General features: G+C 42.6%; 1 protein-coding gene across 11 annotated transcripts; it reads left to right on the forward strand.

Annotated features, from left to right (window-relative positions):
* The first annotated feature begins 8,255 nt into the window (after nt 1–8,255).
* Znf655 (zinc finger protein 655) lies at nt 8,256–23,356 on the forward strand. 11 transcript variants are annotated; one of them, XR_007835835.1, is made up of 7 exons: nt 8,446–8,590; nt 9,762–9,921; nt 11,621–11,706; nt 12,041–12,167; nt 13,062–13,254; nt 19,033–19,137; nt 19,601–19,645. XR_007835835.1 is itself a non-coding variant. In XM_051205459.1 (6 exons), exons 2-6 carry the CDS (start codon nt 9,789–9,791, stop codon nt 20,980–20,982), a joined length of 1,818 nt encoding a protein of 605 aa, XP_051061416.1. In that variant the 5' UTR covers nt 8,256–8,350; nt 9,762–9,788; the 3' UTR covers nt 20,983–23,356. The 11 variants fall into 11 exon arrangements, 10 of the variants coding, with proteins under 10 accessions (XP_051061416.1, XP_051061421.1, XP_051061415.1 ...); XM_051205459.1 differs by lacking the exons at nt 8,446–8,590; nt 11,621–11,706 and adding an exon at nt 8,256–8,350 and having other exon boundaries at nt 13,062–13,132; nt 19,601–23,356; XM_051205458.1 differs by lacking the exon at nt 11,621–11,706 and having other exon boundaries at nt 13,062–13,132; nt 19,601–23,356.
* Nucleotides 23,357–23,606: the final 250 nt, after the last annotated feature.

The raw sequence follows: 23,606 nt of genomic DNA on the forward strand, positions 1-23,606 counted from the left end.
GATGTGCTCTTGCTGCTGCCTCCAACCTGCAGCTTCTCCTTGAAGCCCAACTTGATTTCATTTTGATTATACTGGCAACAATGTCAGCTAGTTTAAAGTACTGGGCGGGCGAGGGTCAGCGAGATGTCTCAATGGGTGAAAGGGCTGGCCACCAAGTCTTGATATTGACAACTTGAGTACAGTCTATAGGAAACACAGTGCAAGGAGAGAACTGACTTCTGCAAGTTGTCCTCTGACCTCCACACATGGTCTGTGGTACTTGCATACACAAACACACATAATTTTTTTTAAAGAGTTTGACTTAGGTGTGGTGGCAAATCTCTGGAGTTCCAGTTCAGCCAATGAGACCTATCTCAAAAATACAAAGTGGAAAGCCGGGCAGTGGTGGCACATGTCTTTAATCCCAACACTTGAGAGGCAGAGGCAGACAGCTCTCCGTAAGTTCGAGGTCAGCCTGCTCTACAGAGTGAATCCAGGATAGCCAGGGATACACAGAGAAACCCTGTCTTGAAAAAAACAACAACAAAAAAGTGTGTGTTGGGGTGGGGATAACAGAAAAAAAAAAACCCAATTTTTTAATTGAAAAATTGTAAATTTATGAGAGATGAGTGATGCTGGTCAAACACGTAATGTTCAGAAGGAGAGGGGCTTTGGGAAGACAGAAGAAAAGACAGGCTGATCTGTGGACTGGCTTATTGTACAGAGAAGGTGAACAATTAAGTCTGTCTAATGAATGAGACCAACTTTTATTAAAGAATTTGGCCCTTGTGTACCTATTCACAGTGTGATGGTGTAGAGACCCAAGCTAACTTCAACTCATGCAATAACTTTGAATTGATTCTCCTGCCTTCACCTCCCAGTGCTGGGATCACAGGTGTGTCCCACTGTGCTGGATTGTATGTGGTTCTAGGGATCAAACCCAGGACTTCATGCATTTTAGACTACCAACCAAGCCATTTCCTTAGCCCCACCCACTCTGCCCAGCTGCCAAACCGTTTTTAACTACTAAGTGCTTGTGATTCTTCATAGACTGCAATTGCTTCATTCAGGACTTCTCCCCATAAAAGTCTGATTCAGTTGCTCCACCAGGGTTTGGGGGGGGGGTCTCTGTGGGGATCAGGCCAAAGTTAAACTCTATCAAAACCACACTCATGCTTGATGTCCTTTATCTTTGAGTATGTAATGTGTGAAGCCAAACACACACATACAAAGGTGTGTGTGGAGGTCAGAGGACAACCTCTGATGGAGGTCGTCACTGTCCACCTTGTTTGAGATGGGTGTGGTGATATATTATTTATGATATATTAAAGCTTGCCTGAGGATTTAGAAAGCAAAGTCAGCCTCAATCTATAGAGGTCAGGCAGTGGTACACACCTTTAGTCCCAGGACTCGGGTTAAGAGGTAGACAGATCTCTGAGTCCAAAACCACCCTTGGCTACTGGAGAGTAAATCAGAGCTCATGCCTTTAATCCCAGGATATGAGAAGTGTAAAAAGTAAAGGTATTCAGTCTGAGAGTTAGTCTCCAGTCACAATGAGCATAGAAGTCTGAGTGAGTCTGAGGAACAGTGAAGTCCGGAGCAGTCTGAGGATCACCCCTTTGGTCTGAGCTGAGGTAGAGGTAATATCTACTGGCTGGCTTTGCTTTTCTGATGTGAGCAACTGAATACAGTCTCCATAGGGCATTGAATCCAGGCTTCTTTAGGCAAATGCTATACCAATAAACTATGTTTCCAGATCCTCCTAGGTTTATGGAAGTTAAAATGAGTCCCTTCAGCAAAGTGTAATGACATTCCCACATCTGAAAATGTAGCTTCATCCATCCATCTTATCTAGTTGCTAGATCTGTAATATTAGTGACAGCCAGTGTGGGCAGTTAACCTAATCAAGTGAATTAATCTATGGAATAAAGAGAACTGTAGGTTATTAATACAGTGATCTGAAAGTAGACAAGCTTGGGATTTGTTCAAGTCTATTAAAAGGGCTACTTTTGAGATTTTTATATGACTTGGCTATGCAGTAAAAACATAGTGAAAGATAAATGTAAAGGGCATCAACCATATAGCAAAAGCTCAAGAAGTTAATGGGGCCAGTGAGAAGGATCAGCTGGCGAGGATGCTTGCTACCAAGTCCAGTGACCTCAGTTCCATCCCATTGTAGAAGGCGGGATCTGACTCTCACAAGTTATGTCCTGACGTTCACAAGTGGGTAAGTCTTGGTTTACCAACAGCTGGAAACTGAATTCATTTTTTTGTAAGAGTATTAAGTGATTTTATCTTGTTTTTGACGATCTAAAATAAATCAAGGATGTTTTAATTGTTTTCTACTCTTGTCCTAAACCATGTTACAACTTCATTAGAGAGAGTAGCTCTGGACTTTTCTTTGGTCTGCCAACTCACAAATGATGACACAGAGACTTATTAATTATGAAAGAGTATCCTTAGCTTAGACTTGTCTTACTAGATCTTATAACTTAAATTAAGCCATTCATACTAATCTACATTTTGCCATGTGGCATTACCTCATTCCATACTGCCTATCCTACTTCCTCAGAATTCTCTCTTGCTGCCCAGAAGTCCTGCCTATACCTCCTGCCTAGCTATTGGCCACTCAGCTTTTTATTACACCAATCACAGCAATACATCTTCACACAGTGTACAAATATCCCACAATACTGGAACATGAAGGAGAAAAGGGGACCTAGAGAAATTCTAGAGGAGGGAAAGGACAACTTCTACTACTACTATTATAACTACCACTACTACTGCTACACACACACACACACACACACACACACAGGTGAACCTACCAAGTCCCTTATGAGATACCCCTTAAAAATCAGGGTGATGTAGGAGTGGGAAATAAGGAAACTATATTTGCTTTGGGGGTAGTGAGCTCAAAGGATATGAAAAATATATCAGATAGTAAACTAGGGGCATCAAGGAGGGCAACTGAAGAACATGTGTGTTCTGGAATAGATGTCAAAGATAATGTACCTCTCTACAAGTTGTTTGATTTTTCTTTTTAAAGATTTATCTATCATGTATACAGTGTTCTGCCTGCATGTACTCTTGCACACCAGAAGAAGGTGCCATATCTCATTACAAATCATTGTGAGCCACCATGTGGTTGCTGGGAGTTGAACCCAGGACCTCTGGAAGAGCAGCCAGTACTCTTAACTTCTGAGCCATCTCTCCAGCCCCTGTTTGATTTTTCTTAACTCTCAGATAAGCAGAATGGTGAGTTTGATTATACAACAAGACTGTTCCAGGCTTGCTCAGGAATACTTCAAGTTCTCTGGTATCACTGAGAGGATGACTGGCTTAGCACAAACTTATCCCTAGGTTTAGATCAATAAACCCTTTGGTCAACAGTATCATCTTGCTTATGAAAAAAACAACAAAACAAACAAAAACTATAGCCTGTCAGTGGTGGCACATGATGGCCTGGAACTCTCTAGGTAGACTTCTGGACTGCAAGGATTAATGGCATGTACCATGCCTGGCCCATTCCATTTTAATATTGATTCTCAGCCAGATAGTGGTGATGCATGCTTTTAATCCCAGCACTTAGGAGGCAGAGGCAGGCAGATCTCTGAGTTGGAGGCCAGGTCAGACTCCAAAACAATACAGAGAAATCCTGTCTCCAAAAACAAAAACAAAAAACCTAATAAATAAATAAAATGGAGGGAAAAAAGTCTTTTCTCTCTGGGCCAGGGCCATCTTCCTGAAACTTCCTGACTCTCTTTTCTCTTTGAGACAGGGTTTCTTCACTATAACCTAGGCTGGCCTAGGATTCCCTATGTATCCCAAAATTGTCCTCAAACTTGTGGCAATTCTCACACCTCAGCTGCCCAAATGCTGGAATTACCACCCAATCCACTAGGCCTGTCATTTTTGCTGCTTATCAATGGTACACAATCCCATGCTTTTGCTACAAGAGGCTGCCCATGGCTCGAAGCTCTGCTACCCTGGCTGCAGTGTCACTTCAAAAACATTTGAGGAGTTTACAATCACAGTGTTGCTGGGCTGTGGTGGAGCACATCTTTAATCCCAGCACTGGAGAGGCAGAGGCAGGTGAATCTCTGAGTTCAAGATCAGACTGGTCAACAGAGCTAGTTCCAGGACAGCCAGGGCTACACAGAGAAACCCTGTCTCAAAAAGCAACAAACACAAAACAAAACAAAACCCACAAAGTCACTCCCATTCCTCATGTTTTCTGAGAGCAAGGGAAACCTCCATAAACATATCAAAGTGGATCACCCCCATGTCTCATGAACTAGAATTATGACATTCCCATACCTGAATAAACCTGATGACCAAGGTGGTATCAAGGTCAGCATTAAGACTCACTTACTTGCACTTTTGTAAACCTAGCACTTGGGAAGCAGAGAAGAAAGATCTTGAGTTAAGGTCAGTTTGAGCTACCTAGTGAGTTCCAGGATAGCCTGGGATACTGTGAGACTGTCTCCAACAAAGGCTTGCCTCCTGGAATCACAAAGAGGGGAAAATACCCGGTCACACTGATACTAAGCAGCAAAGCAGCAGTGGTGAGGGAAAGGGTTTGAGATAAGCTAGGGGTGACAGAGTGGCAGCTGGGGCGATGGCTCAGTTGATAAAGGGTTTGCAAGAACATAATGACCGAATTTCAGTCTCCAAAACCCACATTAAAAAACAAAAAGCCTCACTGTGTTTGGTAACTGACATCTTTGATCCTAGAACTTGCAAGGCAGAGGCAGACAGATCTATGAGTTCTAGGACAGTCAGGGTTACATAGATCCTGTTTCAAAAAAACAAAACCAAACACAACACAAACTGCATCCAGGTGATATGTCAGGGGATGTGTCATCCCAGTCAAGTGATATGTCATCCCTGTCAGGTGATAATGTCATCCCAGTATAGGAGAGGCAGAAGCAGGAGGACCCCTGTGGCATGCAGTCAGCCTACCCTAATTGGTGAGCTTCAGGGCAGGGATAGAATAATGCCAACATCATCTGACATTTATTCTCACCTACACAGACATGATACATGTAAAACCCCATGAGCACACACACACATGCATATACTCATACACTCATTTTTTAAAACCCTGTTATGAACCCAGTTTTTTTCTTCCTACCTTTTTTTTTTTTTTTTTTTTTTTTTTTTTGAGCAGAGTCTCACAATGTAGTTCTAGATAGCCTGGGACTCACTAGGCTGGGAACTCAAGATATACCTACCTCTGCTTCTGAGTGCTAGGATTTCAGGCATAGGTCACCACACTATGGGCAGTATTTATTTATTTGTTCATTTATTGTGTGTGTGTGTGTGTGTGTGTGTGTGTGTGTGTGTGTGTGTGAACCCAGAGAGGCCAGAAGAGAACATCTGATCCTCTGGATCTGGAGTTACAGGTGGTTGGTTGTGAGCTAAAATGGGTGCTGGGAACTGAGCTCTGGCTCTCTGTAAGAGCAGGTAGGGCTTTTAATTACTAAGCCATTCTCCTAGTCAAAGAGAAGTTATTATTAAGTAACTTGTTTTGTTTTGTTTCCTTGTTTGTCTGGTTTTGGTCATTTTGCAGACAGGGTTTCTCTCTGAACCTCTAGATGTCCTGGAACTCACTCTGTAGACCACACTGGCCTTGAACTCAGAGATCTGCCTGCCTTTGCTTCTGGTATTTTGCCTTCATGTATATCTGAGCACCAAGGGTGTGCAGTATTCCCAGTGGATAGTGGGCATCAGATCCTCCTTTGGAACTGGGCAGAGGGTTGTTAGCCATGGTATAGGTTCCAGGAACTAATTGGACCTTTGTCCTCTGCAAGAACAACTGTGTGCTTTTCTTCCTTCCTTCCTTCCTTTTGTTTTTTTTTTGAGACAAGATTTCTCTGTGTAGCTTTGTAGACTAGGCTGGCCTTGAACTTGCAGAGATGGGCAACAGTGTTCTTAACCAACAAGCTATCTCTTCAGCCACTGGGCACTATTTTTAAATACTTGCTTTATGTAGCATTTGTTCTTCCTAATACTAGACAGTTATAAGATTATAAATTACAGCCAGGCAGTGGTAGTGCACACCTTTAATCCCAGCACTTGGGAGGCAGAGGCAGGTAATCTCTGTGAGTTGGAGGGCAGCCTGGTCTACTGAGCAAGTTCTAGGACAGCCTCCAAAACCACACAGAAACTGTTTCAGAAAAACAAAACAAAAAACCAAAAATCAATCAAACAAAACAAAACCAAAACAACAACAACAAAAATCCAAACCAAAACCAAAACCACAACAACAACAACAAAAAAATTATAAATTACAGGATTTTGGTCATCACTGGTTTCTTTCCAGGGAAACCATAATAAAATTACGGCAGTCTTAGCCTTGTACCTATGATTGCAAAAATACTTGAGACAATCAGCTTTGAAGGGAGGTTTATTTTTGTCTCACAGCTTCAAACAATCCCCAATTAAACTTGTTCCTTTTGTGCCTATAGTGAGGCAGCCCACAGCAGCAGAAAACGTAGGTCTGAAGAATTTGCTCACCTCATGGGGGCAGGGAAGCAAATGTGGAGGAATGGTTTGAGAATCCCAAAGTAACTGCCTGACAGGAAAATCTTGGTGACGTGGGGTGAATTCTCTTGGGAAAAACCTGTTTGTTCTTTCTTTCCCAGTAGGGCAACACCTAATGAAGGAATGCTAGCGCTGCTGGAGCACATGGCTCTGGCAAGCCTTGCCCTTTCCCCCCATTCCCTCTGCCTTGCTGAAAACCACTTCACATTCCTAAAGCTAGCCACCAGGGTCTGTTCCCTTATTTGGCCACTTCCTCATTCTGAGGCTCACTACCAAGGCCCAGCTATCAAAGTACTGAAGCCCAGCAACCAAAAGCCCCCTTTGGCTCACCTAATTAAGGCCCAATTAAAATTAAACACCTCATCCTAACACGGGGGTTGCCCTTTTACTTTCATAAACCACCATTTGTCTATGTTTGTCTATGTGCCATGCCTGTCTTCGCTCTATCCAGAGAGTCCTTTGCCCCTCTGCGACAAATATCCCTTCACCCTTTCCCTCGTCCTCTTCCCTTTCTTCCCTGTCCCTTATTGCCTCACCAGTACATCCTATCCCATTCTAACACAGACCTCCCCATTTCCTCCCTTAAAAATTATACAAAACAAACAAAAATACCAGCCCTGGGCAGTGCACACTTTCAATCTCAGCACCTAGGACAGCCAGGGCTGTTACACAGAGAAACCCTTCTTATGATAAAGCATGAGGAACCTTGGCGGATTCCATGGCGGGAGTGGATGACCTAGGTTCTAGGCGGAGGGACAAACATGCCAGGCAGACAGAGCCTAGTGAGAAGTTTTACTAGAAAGGTTGGGGGTGGGGGGAAGAAAGAGAAGGGACCTAAAGAGGAATAGAGACAAAGAACGAACAGGGAGACAGGAAAAGCCCTGTCTGCCTCAGGGGAACAGCAGGAAAGAGGGAAAAGAGAGAGCGGAAAGAGAGGATTGGGAAAGAGAGAACAGAAAGAGAACTGTTTACAGTTCTCTTTAGAGAGGAGCCAGAAACGAGCGTAAGTGGTCGGAGGTCTTTCTTTTAAAGGGGCCCTGTGCACCTGGGCTGACCAGGGTACTGCCTAAGTGAATTCTGCCAGGTGACAGGAGCAGGCAAGCGTAATGCCTGAGTCCTTACAACCCCGTCTCGAAAAACAAAACAAAAACAAAGAAACAAAAATTATACCTGCAGTGTCATTTGCTCCTGTTTTCTGCCTGAGTTAGAAAGCAGCCACTGTAACTTTACTTCCCTGCTTAAAGGAGGATTTCTCTGTGAAAACAAGTGTTTGGGTGTGGTTTGTGTCTAATCTGGGGTCCGGGAAGGAGCTCCCCCCACCCCCCGTGCGGGAGTCCCCTTCACCTAGAACGTCCCCTTCTGTGGTCAGTTTGTGTCGGGCACTTCCTAGGAGAAACACGACCCACCCAAACCACTGCGCACCAGGGCTGTGAGGGCCCGAGAATCTGTGCACTCTCCCTGCGGCCAGTGTCAAGGGTCTGATAGTGACAGGGACGAGGCAGGGGGCTTTTTTCCAATATCTGTCGCCCTCCCTAGAGATGCAAGATGCACCCCAATCAGCGGGGAGGGCCGTGCGACCTCAGGAGGCCTCGGGAAAGCCAAGCAAAACCGTAACCGAGGGCTCGTCCTCACAGGACACTCCCTGCGTAGCTGCGCTTCATCCGGGAACCTCACCCGGAGCCGCCCTCCCGTGCACTTCCGCCGCCGGAAGTGACGTAAGCGCCAGCCTCCGGACTGTGGAGAGCGCCCCGGAAAGGCTGGCGCTGCTCAGTGAGGAAAGTCTCCGTGACGGGACGGTCGCTAGGCCCGCCTCTCCACCTGGGTGAGTCCCCCGGAACCGTTGTCGCGTCGTCGCGTCGCCGTGGGAGCGGCCGCTTGTTTGGCCTGCGGCGGACGCTCAGGAGCCGCTGCGTCCCGGCTGTCGGCTGTTCCGGAGCCCGGGCGCGCGGAAGGCCGAGCTCGCGGCCCTGTTTTCCCCTCAGCCCGGGTTCGTCGCGAAACCCGGGGGACCGGGGTGGCCCCGTGGTGGCGAACCCAGCGGCCGGGCCCCGGTGGCAACTAGGTTTGTGTGGCCCGCTTCGCCCTCTGGGGACCGAACCTTCACCTAAAAGGGAAGTGGATGGAGGGCGGCTCCGGGCGAGGCCTCTGAGCAGGCCGGGAGCGTCACCGAGGGTGGTGGAAGGAAGGTGGACGAACCCTGCACGTCCTTGGGTCTGAAGGACACCACGCAGGCACATCGCAGCCCTTCCTCGTGCTGCGCCCAGGCCGTCCAACCAGTCTGCCCTGAGGGTCCGTCTTCAAAGTGAGTTGGCTGTGTTGTTATTCATCAGCCCCATTGAGTAATGCAGAACGGCCTGACCGGTTACCACATAATTCCTAAGGGGCTTGCTTTTGAGAAAAACAATGAGTAATCCTAACTGGCGTGTTTTTCTGGGTCTAAATACTTAGGACGCCCTATGGAAAGATTTACGCTATTGTACTGGTTGATATATTTTTTTTTCTTTTTTAAGGCTGTCCACTGTAATTTGTTTGTTTTGTTTTTGAAACTGCCTTGAACTCCTGAACAAGAGCTCCCGCCTACATCTTCCAAGTGCTGGGATTACAGGCCCAGAGATATGTGTGTGTGTGTGTGTGTGTGTGTGTGTGTGTGTGTGTGTGTATGTCTTAATACCACAGATTTGGGATTTTGCAGTAGAGTGAATAGTACCGAATTCTTTATTTGGGTTTAAAATTTTGAAACTGAATGGTACCCTTTTTCTTTTTTCTCTCTCTCTCTCTTCTTTTTTTTTTTTTTTTTTTTTTTTTTGTGGAGGGGAGGGTGTTAGGTATTGAAGCAGGGCCTTGTGCATACTAGGAAGTACTGATACCTTGAGCTGTATCTATCTTCAGCTCTCGATTTTTCTTTTTGCTGTTCATTTTGGTAACTATTAACAACCTTTTTTCCAATTCTTTTTTGGACCTAAATTACCATGCACTTTAATTAATTTTACATTTAGAGAAATAGCTCTGTGGACAGTGAAACCTGAAATCGAGTATTCGTTTGTTTTTCGAGACAGGGTTTCTCTGTGTAGCCCTGGCTGTCCTGGAACTTGCTCTGAAGACCAGGCTGGCCTTAAAGTGTATTTTGAACTATTTTTTTCTTAAATATATAAAATAGTTTGCTAAGTCCTGAGACTGTGAAATGGTGGGACATTTTAGCTTACTGAGTAATTTCTCTTAATCTCATCCTGCAGTGATGGTCATTGTCCCCCTGAACAGGGATGGAGGAAACGCCTCACGAAGCAGCAGGATCACCAAGGGTCCAGTTTCAGTCTTTGGAGAGCCAGTCTGAATGCCTTTCCCCAGAGATTCCGTTTCTGCAGGACACAGAGATGGAGCAGGGATTCACTGGGGGTAAGGCAGAGACAACACACATTTGCAGGAGAATGGGAGTGTTAAGGTACTCTTGAGCCTGATGTGATCAGAGGCCAGGGACTGTACTAAGAAGATGGCCCTGAGAGGAAGAACTGAAGGCAGGGACAGGTGTGATTCCTTCCTGGTTTGGGGCCCTCTGTTAAGGATGTTCTTTATGAATATTGTCCTGCCCTGCCTGTTTGTCCTTTAGAAAATGTGGACTTCATTTTGATCACCACATCCCGAATAATTTAAGACAGGCTGCTTTTGCCATATCTCACTAGGCTTACCTGGTTTTTACTTCCTTACAGACTCAGAAAGAACCTTTCCTTCCCTCTGTTCCCTTCACTTTGTGTTTCCTTTCCTGATGATTTGGTGGGCTTTGCTACCTGCCATTCTGTTGCAACTGCAGATTGTGAAGAATCTAATTTTGATCAAGAAAGCAACCATTTAATTTCTTGGTTGAGCACAGTGTCTGTTTAAATGCAGAGGTGTTACATATTAACTGTACATTTACATATGTATATTAGATAGGTAGGTTTGGCAGTCTTTTTTTTCTTCCTACCCCCTGAGACAAGATTTGCTATGTAGCCCTGGCTGGTCAGTACTATCCAGCCCACAATTTGGATGAATCTTGTCTCTGCCTCCCAAGTACTAGAATTGTAGGCATTCGTTACTATACTTAGCTGCTGATTTTGTTATGTAAGAACTATGTCTTAGATTCTGTGGCCACTACTAGTGCCTGAAGATGTGTGTTAGCAGCACAGATGGAGTGCCATCAAGTGGAGGGTACTGTGGGGACATTGTTGGAGGTGTAAAGAATTATGAGGAAACTTGACTATCCTTGTTCCTGGAAGTCTCATACAATATTTGTAGAGACAGTGCCCAATAACAACAACAACAACAACAACAACAAAGGAGTTTAAAGTAAGTGGTATCTGGGAAAATACCAGACGTTTGTTAAAAACCCTGACCTGGATCACTTCAAGTCCTTCAACTTTTTTGTCATTTTGAGATAGGATCTCTCTACATAACTGTGTCTATCCTAGAACTCACTATGTAGACCAATTACTTAATAACAGAAGTAAATCCTGCTGCTTCTGCCTCCTGAGTCCTGGGATTAATGCTTTGTTCCATCACACACCTCAACTTTCTTGAGGCAGTCTTAGTGCAGGTTGGCATTGAACTTGTTATGCTTTGATGACTTCTGATTCTTTGACATCCACTTTCCAGGTGCCTAGATAACAGTTGTGTGCCACCATACCCAGTGTATGGTGCTAGGGATCAAACCCAGAGCATTATGCATGCTAAGCAAGCACTCCCTGAGTTGAGCTATCTATGTCTTCAACATTGTTTTTTGCTGTTTCTGTATTTTGAGACCACATTTTTCACTCAGCCCAGGGTGGCCAGGGCTTTGCTTTGCTAATTGAGTGACAGGTGCAATACTTACCCTTCCTTAGGATTGTCATGTCATAAGGATAAAGTGAAATTCCTAGTAAAATGCATATCACAGTCCTAAATATATGTAAGTAGGAACAGCTACCAAGGAAGAGTGGTGATACCTGAAATTTTTGTTGGCTCTACTGGAATGGTGATGTGAAGGAGGATGCCACACGCTCTTTGGGCAGGAGATGTATCTTCTGATAAGGGAGCCCGTGAAAGGGCTACTCTCACTCTTGGCTCCTTTCTCCTCCCTCAGCTCCACCTGTTCCCCAGGTGCCTGCTCTTCCCCATGAGGGAAGCCCAGGAGACCAGGCAGCTGCGCTCCTGACAGCCAGGTACCAGGTGAGCTGAGGGACCCTCTGCTTTTCCTCAGGGTTTCTTGTTGCTGATTGAGTGTGGCCTCTCTTTTATCCCATTTGTTAAAACTTGCCTGGAATCTTTTCAGTAGCAGTTTGGGAACAGATCCTCTTCAGAGACCTGGATTTGATACAGTGGTTTTTCTATCTCCCCACCACCGCCTTTGTCCATAATACTGTGATGGGCACTTAAGGGATTTACTCTCTAGGTTCTAGTCCCCAACATAAACAGCCACTAGATGTCCTCTGTGCCATGTTCATCCTCTGGCCATGATGCTATAGTAGCCCATTCCTGAAAGCAGCCAGAATTATTATTTCAGGAGTTTGTGACATTCGAAGATGTGGCTGTGCATCTTACTCGAGAGGAATGGGGATGCCTGGACCCTGTTCAGAGGGAGCTCTACAGAGAAGTGATGTTAGAGAATTATGGAAACGTGGTTTCACTGGGTAAGGACCTTTCTGTTGCTCCATTTACCTATTTGGATTTCTCCCTTGTTTCTGAGTAGGTATTAGGTCTTTAAGGTGGTCAGTGGAGTATACTCAGATTTTAGGTCTCAGCCCTCCATCTTTAAGGTCCTTTCCTGGGATGATTAATTTAGGCTTCCTTTGGGGTATCAGGAGAACTTCTACTTCTCATTCCCAGGTTGTTTCTTGCTTTTGTGGGACATCTGTTTCCTGTTGGCAAAGAGGAATTTGGTTGAGCTTTGATTAAGCTCTTACCTTTTCTTTTTCTTTCCTTTTTTTTTTTTTTTTTTTTTAACTGAGAGTCTTAAGGATCTTCCCAACCCCTTGCCAGACTCTCTGTTCTGATTCCTTTATGTCCTGTATCTTAGATTTTCCCAATAAAGAAACATATTTAAAAGAAAGGTTAAAATCTCTCTTGTTGAGTAGTCTCTCATTTTTTTAAGTTTGTCAAACTCATTTCCAAACATGCAGATTTGAGAGATGTCATTTAAAGTTGTGAATCAGTTTGAGTATTACACATTATAGTGCATTACAGCCATACCCCATGCAGCAGAATCTTGTTTCTTTGTTGTTTTGAGGATGCCTGGGATTAGGCAACCAGGGCAGGGGAGGGTCAGGATTGTTGGCAATCTCCTTGATGTGAGGGTCCCCCTCCCACCCCCTCCCACCTTGCACGCACTTCTTGTGCATTTGTGTCTGTAGTTAGACTTCCTCCACCTTTTTTTTTTTTTTTTTTTTTTTTGGTGACACCTAGGGCATTTTTACTTTCTTGTTTTCGTGTTGGACTTAAGTAATTTTCTCACTTGTGGGGAGGCAGTTTTCTCAATGGGAAGGTTTTTAGTGTGTTTTCCATTCCTGGCTCTTTGATCTTTATAGGCATACTTCTCCGCCTTCCCACCACCCGGATTCATTGTGTGAATTCCTGCCCAGCCCTGAGTCATACCCAGGCAAGTGCTTTCTCTGGAGAAACACTTGCAGTCCTTACGGCAGGAATTACCAAGAGATGGCCCAGGTATCGGCTTTCCATCGGTAGTGCTCGTCCCTGCACGGAAACTCCTTTTCCAAGATTGTAAGATATTAACTTTGGTTGATGGAATAGATGTTTCTTGGGATGCCACCATTATGTAAAGTGCTGATCCCCAAATGACCTTTGGTGAATCTTTAACATGGAAGCCATCCTTAAAACCACATGGATTTGGAACTCAGTTAATTCATAAACCACACTTGGTGGTCAGCTACTTGTATGAGAAGCCACAAAGCTACCCTATCTCTTCAGTTGCTATTGTTTCCTGTTACTTTAGAGCAGGAAACATACTGTGTACTCTTTCTAGGAGCAAGCATAGCCTGTCCATTGTGTTGCCTCAGTTTCCTGTGACACCCAGACTTTCCTCATGTTTGATACATTTTCTTCGTCCTTTAAAGTTCTGTCTTCTTGCCCCTAGTCCTTTGTGGTACTACACCGATTGATGTATTTATATTAGCTTTCCTAATTAAGTATCCTTAGCGCTGTCCTTGATGGAGGGGACGTGGGGGGCACAAAATGAAATAGTTCAGGCATCAAAATGGATGTATATTTAAAAGCTTTGTAAATTGTAAAATGATCTATATATAATTGTAAACTACTGTTAATTTTACCTAATACAGAATTTCCAACATTTAACTTGTGTACTTTTTGTAGTAAAGAAATTTTGTAGTATAGTACAAACATAACATACTGTACTACTGGGTGGAACTTTATCTCATTTTATCTTGTCATCTTCTCACGCACAAAGGACACACATACATGCATACTCATACAGACTACAAGAAACCCTCCTGTCCTATCCAGCTTTTTTTGTGACTAAGCCAACATATTATTTTGTTTTGGTTTTTGAGACAGGGTTTTTCTTTGTAGCCCTCATTGCCCTGGAACTCACTGTAGATCAGGCTGGCCTTGAGCTCACAAAAATCCTCCTGCCTCTGCCTCCTGAGTGCTGGGATTAAAGGAGTTGGCCACCACTGCCCATTCAGGCCAGAATATTCTTAGCATCATTTTTAACATCCTCAGGAATTAACTTTGGGTTACCATACTCCATTTGAAATGTAAGGTTATATATGTTTGTAATTTCACTTAGTGTTGGGGTTATAATTTAAGAACGTTATAATTCAGTCTGTGGCATAGTCTGCCTTTCCAGTTCAAGTTTTTCCCGTGGCTGTATTTTTATTTGTCACAGACACCAGGTTAGTCTCTGTGTTAAGTGTTTGCACTAGACAGCAGTAAATAAATAAATAAATGGCTGAGTTTAAAAAAAAGTTTGTCTCAGAGGCAACCTTGATTTGCACAGAATCTATTGTCATGGCTATTTTCTGTTTATACTACATGCTATATATATCATTTAATCCTTGCTATAACTCAACAATGAGTAGAAGATATTACTCTTTTAAGAAGCTTCTTTTAAAGCCTTTAATATGAGCACCAAGGAGGCAGAAGCAGGCAGATCTTGAGTTCAGGCTTCTCTGGTCTATAGAGTGAGTTCTAGGACAGCCAGAACTACACAGAGAAACCCTGTGTTGAAAAACAAAACAAACAAAAAAGGATGCAGTATACATAATTCGTGATTCTGGCTATCTAGGAGTGTTATTAGTGGTCATAATAACAGAGTTTGTGGGTTTTTTTTGGGGGGGGTTGGTTTTTTCAAGACAGGGTTTCTCTGTGTAGCTTTGGAGGCTGTCCTGGAGCTCGCTCTGTAGACCAAGCTGACCTCAGACTCAGAGATCCGCCTGCCTCTGCCTCGCAAGTGCTGGGATTAAAGGCGTGAGCCACTGATGCCCAGCTTTTTTTTTTAGTTTTTTTGAGACAGGGTTTCTCTGTGTAACCCTGACTGTCCTGGAACTCACAAAGTTCTGCTTGCCTTTGCCTCCTGAGTACTCAGATAAAAGGAAAGGCCTGTGCTACCACTGCTTGGTGCCTGAGATCAATTTTAGAAACTATTTTTATTTTATGTTCATTGATGTTTTGCCTGCATGTATGTCTGTAAGGATGTCGGATCCCCGGGACCTGGAGTTATATACAGTTGTGAGTGGGTGCTGGGAATCTTTGGAAGAATAGCTAGCACTCCCAACTGCTGAGCCAGGGTGAGGTGGGGCTTTCTGAGTCCCTCCCATATCCATATTGTAATATTGATTGATGGGTCCAGTCTTCTTCTTCTTATTATTATTATTATTTTTTTTTTCTGGAGACAGGGTTTCTCTGTGTATCTCTGGCCGTGTTGGAACTTGGCTCTGTAGACCAGGCTAACCTCAAGCTCACAGAATTCTGCCTGCCTCTACCTTCCAAATGCTGGGATTAAATGGGTGGGGTGCACTACCATTGCCTAGCAATGGGCCCAGTCTTCTGTAGATAACCAACCGCTGCTACTGTAAGCTCCTGAAAGCAACAGCCTTCATTTCACAGCATTCTTCCTTCTACTTGCACCCCTTCTATGATGTCCTTGAGTCGTGGAAGAGGTGATACAGACATTCTCTTTAGGGCTGAACACTCGCAGTCACTTGTTCTCAACACTTGTTAGGCTCTGTATTAACCATAGCCTACTGCATATAGAAGCTTCTCTGACCACAGCTGCAAGCAACACTAATTTGTCAGTTAAAGTATATTTAGAAGACAGTTTGATACCATGTCAATTTAGCAAAACAGAAGTAGGACTATAATCTCTCTAGCTGTGAGATTTTGACCAGGTTTACAGTAGCAGGCATACATTTTGTTCTTTAGAACTGGTCTCAAATCCAATGAGGAAGTGCTAGGTTATCCTCATAACAGTCATGATGTTATTGGGTCAGTGGGCATGCCCTGTCTAGCAGGGAGGTAATGGTAGCTTGGAGGGTTCACAGTTGGATAAGAACATTTATGTTTTTTCCATAGTATCCTGTGTAGCACCTTCTGGCACTATGAAAACTAGCCAGCAAAGATTTCTTTATGTCCTGAAGTCAGTGTGTGGTCTCTTTAGCAGTATTTAGCTCTGGGGGGGGGGGGGAGGGCAACTAAGCCAGGAGCAATAGCAATATCTTGTATTTTTTTATGGGGGGGGGGCTCTGAAGCCTCTCCAAAAACTCAGGGAAGCAGATATTGCACACCTGTCATTGGTACTTTGTTTAGTTTACCTGTGGTTTGGAGGAGCAATATCATCTACCCATGCAGCATACCTCCATTCTTAACTTTTTTCCCCTTTAAAAATAGTTTTGGCTGGCTGGGAACTTGCTGTGTACACCAGGCTGGCTTCAGACTCACAGAGATCTTCCTTACTCTGTCTGCCTCCTCAGTGTTAGGATTAAAGCTCCCCCCCCCCATTTTAAAATTAGTCATAGGTTTCCATATGGCTTTTACATATATACATACATACATACATACATACATCTCACCATCATATCCCCCCTTTCTATTATGTTATCCTACCCCACCTCTTCTCCACTCACATTTAATCCTTTTCAACTCCAGTATTTCCTTTTGAGTTCCTGTGTTCTGCTGTATTTTCCACTATTCTTTTTCCTTTAACCTGCACCCCTGTAAATGGAGTTCTTAATTGGTCTAAGGAATAAAAACCTGGAATCGGATATAGAAAAAAACGCTGAGAGATCAGAGAGAGGAGCAAACCATAGCCACATCTTACCCCCTTAGCATCTCAGTAGACAAGAACAAGTTCCTGTTTTTCTCTGCTTGTATCCTGTTTCCACCCAGCTACCTCACTTCCTGTCTGTTTGTACAGACCTCCAGATCTCTATGGTTAGCTAGTGACAGGCTCCAATTTCTGACCTTCAGGCAGGCTTTATTTGTACAAGCAAGATATCACTCCCCACCCCTGCTCCATTTTAGCTTCCTCATTTGTATAGATGCTTGCAAGTTAAACACAGAAATCTGAAAATTGCAAGCTTCTGGACCTGGGTGACCTCATTCAATATAACATTTCCAACTCCATTTTTCTACAAATTTCATCTTTCTTTTTAAAGACTTTATTTTAATTGCGTGTGCATGCATATGTAGTAAATGTGAGTGCAGGTGCCCTTAGAGTCCAGAAGAGGTCATCTGACAGTTGTAAGCAGCCTGACACAGATGCTGGGAATTAAACTCAGGTCCTCTGTAAATGCAGTATACTCTAACTGCTGGGCCACCTTAGCTTCTTCATTTTTCTTCATAGCTGAATAAAATTGCATTGTGTATATGTACTACATTGCCATTTTCAGTTCCTTGGTTGATGGGCAACTCAGTTGATCCTTAAGCTATTTTTAAGAATCTATAAACATCACTCATTATGTGGTGACAAACCAGGACCAGGGGAACAAGCAATAAATTAGATATGCAGTATATAGATAGGTTTTTGGAGCTGAATGACTCAAGCCAAATCTTTCATATATGCACCTGGATACTTTCTGAGCTCAGGACATACAAAAACTGTTCTTTGGTATTAACAGCATCAAATTCTGTTTGCTATCAGGCTCCCTGTTGCTTTAGTATTGAGAGATTGAGCTGTTCAAGCCTGAGGTGGGTTTGTCTTATTTGAGACAAACCTGGGTATACTGTGAGTTCCTGGCCAGCATGGGTTACAGAGTGATACTCTATCTAAAGAACTACACACACACACACACTCTCCACATAGATGGAGATGTAAGGAGACTTTTTAACATAAGAACATTTGTTTTACATGCATTTTGTACTATCCTTCACTGTAGCATGTTGTAGTCAAGTGTTTATCGGAGCTGTCTTTAGAAGCTGTATTTTGAAGGTGAGGTCCTTCAGTTGTTTGAGATGGGCTGGCCCTCTTGCTTGGGCTCTATCTCCATCATACTTTTTATATGCGACACTTCATAAATGCTTGCTGAATAAATAAAAAGTGTAAGCTGATTCTGATATGAAGATGTGGCATACCCTTTTTAAAAAAAAAGTGAAGACATTTGAATGGATTCGTGGAACATTATGATAATTCAGTACTTTGATATGATATGCAGTGATCCAATCAGGGCAAATAAGCATTCCTACCTCTTTTGTTTTGAGACAGCGTCTCTTCATGTAGCCTGGTTGTCCTAGGACTTGTTACGTAGACTAGGGCAATCACAATTATATGTACATGTCTGAGTGTGGGTATGTGCGCATGAGTGCAGGTGCCCAGGGAGGACAGACGAGGGCTTCAAATTCTCTGGAACTCAAGTTATAGCCAATGTGAGCTGCCATATGGACGCTGCAAAATAGTCCCTGCAAGAGCAGTTAAGTGCTTTTAATCACTGTGCCATCATCCATCCATCCTTTGATGTTGGGGATTTTAAAATCTTATTAATTAAAATTATATTTCAAATTGTTTCAATTTTTTGTTACTGTACTGTGCTAAAGAAGAACCAGAAATAATTCCTGTTTTGGTGTTATTTATTGAACTTGTTTTTTGTACTGGTTTTTGCTAATTTTATTCGTGTATTATTTGATTTGATGCTATACTTTAACTTACTATGTTGCAGGTGTTTGAATTACATTTTGAAGATACAGTTTGGTACTTGTAGACAAGGTCTAATACCAACATTGTACCCTAGACCATAGGAATACTAATGATAACTTCTGTGAAGACAGGTACACACCTGTTCACAAATTTCCTGAATTATATTTAAATGACAGTTGCTGCTTCTGAGTTACAAACTCTCCCCTTAGTGCACCCTTTACCAGAGCACAAATCTCAACTTCTTAGAGGACCTTGTCCTCTTCATTCTCTAAGTCTTCTGACAAAAGTCTTCTCAGAACTTATCTTCTGTGTTAATCATTGCTGAAAAGAAAAGAAGGCAGTGTAGCATCTGAGGATAAATTGCCATATTCCATTTCCTTCTCTGTGAGCAGGATTTCCAGTTTCCAAGCCTGATGGGATCTCCCAGCGGGAACAAGATCTACAGGTCTTTGATCTGGAAACTAAGAATAGAGAAGTCATAAAAGATGATTGTTCAGGTGAGTAAGGCAGAACCTGTCAGATGAATCAGTGGAGATTGTTGAGTCCAGATGTTGAGCCAAATTCTGGCTGAGCTCATACTTAACACACAGAGCTCTGCTGTTTTGGAGTGGAGAGCCATCTGTCTCTACAATTTAATTCCTTTTGTACAAGTGTGCTTGGTTCTAGTTGAAGTTACAGGACTTGATATTTTAATATTTGTTTCTTTGAAATTTCTTACTGCCTTGTTTTACTTTGTATAAATAGCCTGTTTGTATCCTCCCTTGCTCCATTTCTGGCCCACCTTGCTCCCGTTTTTTCCCTTACATCTGCTGTTGAAATTTTGTGCTTGGTTTTTAATGTAAATAAATTTGCTTATCTTTAAGGATACTACATTATTTAGTTTCCTCCTATTTTTATTTGATTTTTTTTTAAGCACAGGGTACACATTACATTGCATTTTCTATTTATATATTGTATTAGATGGAGAGACCAGAGAAGAAAACAAGCTGTTGGTCCCTAAGCGGAAAATTTCAGAAGAAGTGCATTCATACAAAGTGAGAGTAGGAAAAGTCAAACAGAATATTGTGCAAGTTCCTGAGACCAGAGAGGTGTATAAGTCTGAGGACAGATTAGAAAGGCTCCAGGAGATCCTAAGAAAATTTCTCTTCCTGGAGAGAGAGTTTAGACAAATAACGATCAGCAAGAAAAACTTCACCAGTGAGAAGAACAGTGAACCTGAAAAAAGCTTCAGTCTAGACTCCACAGATACAGATCAGAGAGTTCTTAGAATACAGACCATTGATGACAGTAAGTATGACATGAACTTCAACCAGAACCCAGCTGTTGGTGAACAAGAACCCATAAATCTAACACAGAATTTTCAGAGTAGTGACTATAAAGAAAGTTTAATGGATCTGTCCCACCTTAATAAATGGGAGAACATACCTACCACTGACAGATCCTATAAATGCGATACATGTGGGAAAACCTTTCATCAGGCCTCAGCTCTTACCAGACATCAGAGAATTCACACAAGAGAGAAACCCTACAAATGTAAGGAATGTGAGAAATCTTTCAGTCAGAGCTCAAGTCTTAGTCGACATAAAAGAATACATACTAGAGAGAAATCCTACAAATGTGAAGCATCTGATAAATCCTGTGATGCATCTGACAAGTCATGTAGCCAGAGCTCAGATGTGCTTCAGCATAAGAAGGCTCATGCCAAAGCCAAGTCTTACAAGTGTGGCAGCTGTGAGAGAGTCTTCAGCCGAAGTGTACATCTTACTCAGCATCAGAGAACTCACAAGGACATGGCTTGTAAATGTACCGTGTGTGGCAGTGACTTCTGTCACACCTCATATCTACTTGAACATCAGAGGGTACATCATCAAGAGAAGTCCTATGAGTATGATGAATGTGGGCTGGCCTATGTGAAACAGCAAGGAAATCGTTTCCGAGAAAAGCCCTACACGTGTACTGAATGTGGGAAAGACTTCAGATTGAATTCCCATCTTATTCAGCATCAAAGAATTCACACGGGAGAGAAGCTGCATGAATGTAATGAGTGTGGGAAAGCTTTTAGCCAAACCTCATGCCTTATTCAGCATCACAAAATGCACAGGAAAGAGAAGTCATATGAATACAATGATTATGAGGAAAATTTCAGTCACAGTTCAGATCTTACTCTGCAACAAGAAGTTCCTGTTAGAGAGAGTGTCTTTGATTGTGATGCATGGGAAGAGAACTTCAGTCAAAGAGCTCATCTCGTCCAACACGAAAGGATCCATACCAAAGAGAAACCTTATGAATGCAATGAACTTGGGGAGACGTTTAGTCAAGTTCAGGCCTCATTCAGTATGTGAGAACAGACCAGAGAAGTCACATCTGTACTGAATGTGTTAACGTCTTCAGTCATAGTTCAGCCCTTGGACAGCATCAGAGAATTCATACCAGAGAGAAACCCACTGAATGTGACGAGTATTAGGATTTTTTTTTTTTTTTTTTTTTTTTTTTTTTTTGGTGTGTGTGTGTGTGTGTTAAATCTTCACTGGCTCTTGTAAATCAGTGCTGGAACACATAGAACGTGTTACATTCTTCAGATTATTTTCATACCTTAGTCACAGTTGGGGAATTTGTACTGGAGTAAAATTCCGCTGTTAAATGTGAAAAAGCCATCTGTCAACTACCTTGTTGGTTTAGTGTCAAATTTGTGCCATGCAGAAAACTTGAGAAGATAGATGTGTATGTGAGGAAACACAGTCATAACCTAGTGCTTGCTCACATCAAAGAATCTGTACCCAAGAAGTCACTTGGGTACAGTAAACATGGCAAATCTGAGCAGGGGCCCATCTGTCATCAGAATGTACCAGGTGAGATGATGAAAATGGTAAGATCAGAATGTCTGCACCAGATGAGACTGAGAGAATGCAAACAATGAAACTTACCACTCTATTTCAGGCCTTATCCAATATCAAAGTATTGGAGAGAATATGGTTACTTCTGTGTATAATTATTCCTATTTAGTTCCAGTCTTTTCAGTGTAGAATAACTGAATCCAGAAGATAATTGGTGGACACAATTTTCCTCACAGCATCCTTTAATAAATATTTTAAGTAGGTACGATAATTTCATTTACAGAACGTTTTTGAGTTTAATTTGGCCTATATACATTAAAATGTTTTTTTTTTTTCCTTTGAAATTGATTCATATTCACAGTTTACCTAGGATGCTGTTTTTGTACCAATGTTGACATAGCTTCTGGAGAATAGCTTTGTGAGCTTTTTTCTGTCTTGGCTTGAGTGTTATCCACAGGAGACTCAGGCCTCTTCTTTTCTGAGGACCCTACATGCTGTTGTTTCTATAGCCACACCCTTAGCTTCCTGTTGATTTCTGCATTCTCATAGGTGTCTTTAAATGATGTCCTGGTTGTAAGCTTCTCACTAGATGATACTGCTATTTTGTGGGATCTTATCTTCTATGGTGAATCTTCCTTTAAAGTTGTATTTCCACATCAGCCATCCACATTTGGAGGATATATTCTTCCTGAATTTGTGGCAGGCACCCAAACACTTGCAAGTAATATTTTAGCTGCCTTGTTTGCATCCACAGCCCTTTAAAAGAGATGACAAGAACATCAAGGAGCCAGTAAGACTCCTGGTGGCCTAGCTACATTCATTCAGTGCCTACTTTGCATGTATGCATACCTTTAGAAATCTTTTATATGCCTGTATTGAAGGCCAAGAAAACGCTCAGGTCTGCTTTTGATAGGGAAATAAAGAACACACAAATCAGAGAACTTCATAAGGAAATACAGCCTTCCAATAAAGATGTTGCTGTTCTTAATGAGAAGTATCTAGACAGTATTTTAAGAGTGGCAGGTCCGTTCCTGGTAAAATTTTAATCGTTAGGATTGCATCATTATCTGTCCCCCCATCACTCCCTTCATCAAGCCAGGGTAGTACTTTGAAGCATAGGGCTTTGTGCATAATCGTTTGTGCATTGCCATTCTTTTTTGTTGAGATGCAGTCTTTGTGCCCAGGCTGGGCTTGAATTCCTGGGTTCATGCAATCTTCCTGCCTCGCAAGTAGCTGGGATTATAGGCATGCGCTCCTGTGCCTGGATTTTATTTTTGTATTTTAATAGAATCTACAGGCCATATAAAAGATCATGGCTGTTTTGATTTATAGAAGTGATCACAGGTGTTGAGTTCAGGGTCCCTGCCCTATATGACATAGTTCATGATTCTTTACATGGTGTCAAAACATTTTTTTCATCTTAAAATTCATAACATTTTATGAATAAGAGAAGTATTATTTAAAATTCTAGTTGTCAATCAAGCAGTTGAGGCTTTCGTAGTTCAGATGTTGTAATGTTTACTAGGATCCTCAACCAATATATAAAACATTGCTCACTCTGTAAACCTTGTGGCTAACCTCTAGGATAGTCCTACCACTGTATTTTACTTCTTTGCCATCAGCAAGCATAGTGTCTCATCAGGGCAAGAAAATCAACATATATCAAATTGATCTAAATGTAAAAGCAAATGAAAAACTGCATGTTTCTTTTGTTCCTATCAAAGTTGTGTACTCTTATTATAAAGACCAATAGTCACCTGTGGTGACTGAGGCAGAGGATTGATTCATCCCTACGTAGCAGAATCTGTAAAAATAACATGTATGCATTTGGGTTAGGAACGTGCTTTTGTACTTCTACCTGAATAAAGGTGTGTTTAATGCTCTTAGACTGTTGTTTTGAACCGAGTCGGAGCCCCAGCAGGAAGATCTCGACATCTTGGAATTCCTCACCTTCCTGCCTACAGCAAGCTCCTCTTTGAGACTCACAAGAGTGGGTCTGTGTCTACTGATGCCCATCTTGCTTCCCACAGACCTCTGCAGCCAATTAGGATTGAGAAGTTTTATTTATTTTTATGAGTGTTATGCCTGCATAGATATGTGCATGTGTGCCTGAAATCCATAGAGGCTAGAAG

Source organism: Phodopus roborovskii, unplaced genomic scaffold (assembly GCF_943737965.1).
Source record: "Phodopus roborovskii unplaced genomic scaffold, PHOROB, whole genome shotgun sequence".
Classification (NCBI taxonomy): domain Eukaryota; kingdom Metazoa; phylum Chordata; class Mammalia; order Rodentia; family Cricetidae; genus Phodopus; species Phodopus roborovskii.

Excerpts from the sequence above, each read along its gene's own strand:
- Znf655 (XM_051205459.1), top strand. The coding sequence starts at position 9,789 with ATGGAGGAAACGCCTCACGAAGCAGCAGGATCACCAAGGGTCCAGTTT. Across the intron at positions 13,133-19,032 it reads CAGCCCTGAGTCATACCCAG|GATTTCCAGTTTCCAAGCCT; the intron begins GCAAGTGCTTTC and ends CTCTGTGAGCAG. Across the intron at positions 19,138-19,600 it reads CATAAAAGATGATTGTTCAG|ATGGAGAGACCAGAGAAGAA; the intron begins GTGAGTAAGGCA and ends ATATTGTATTAG.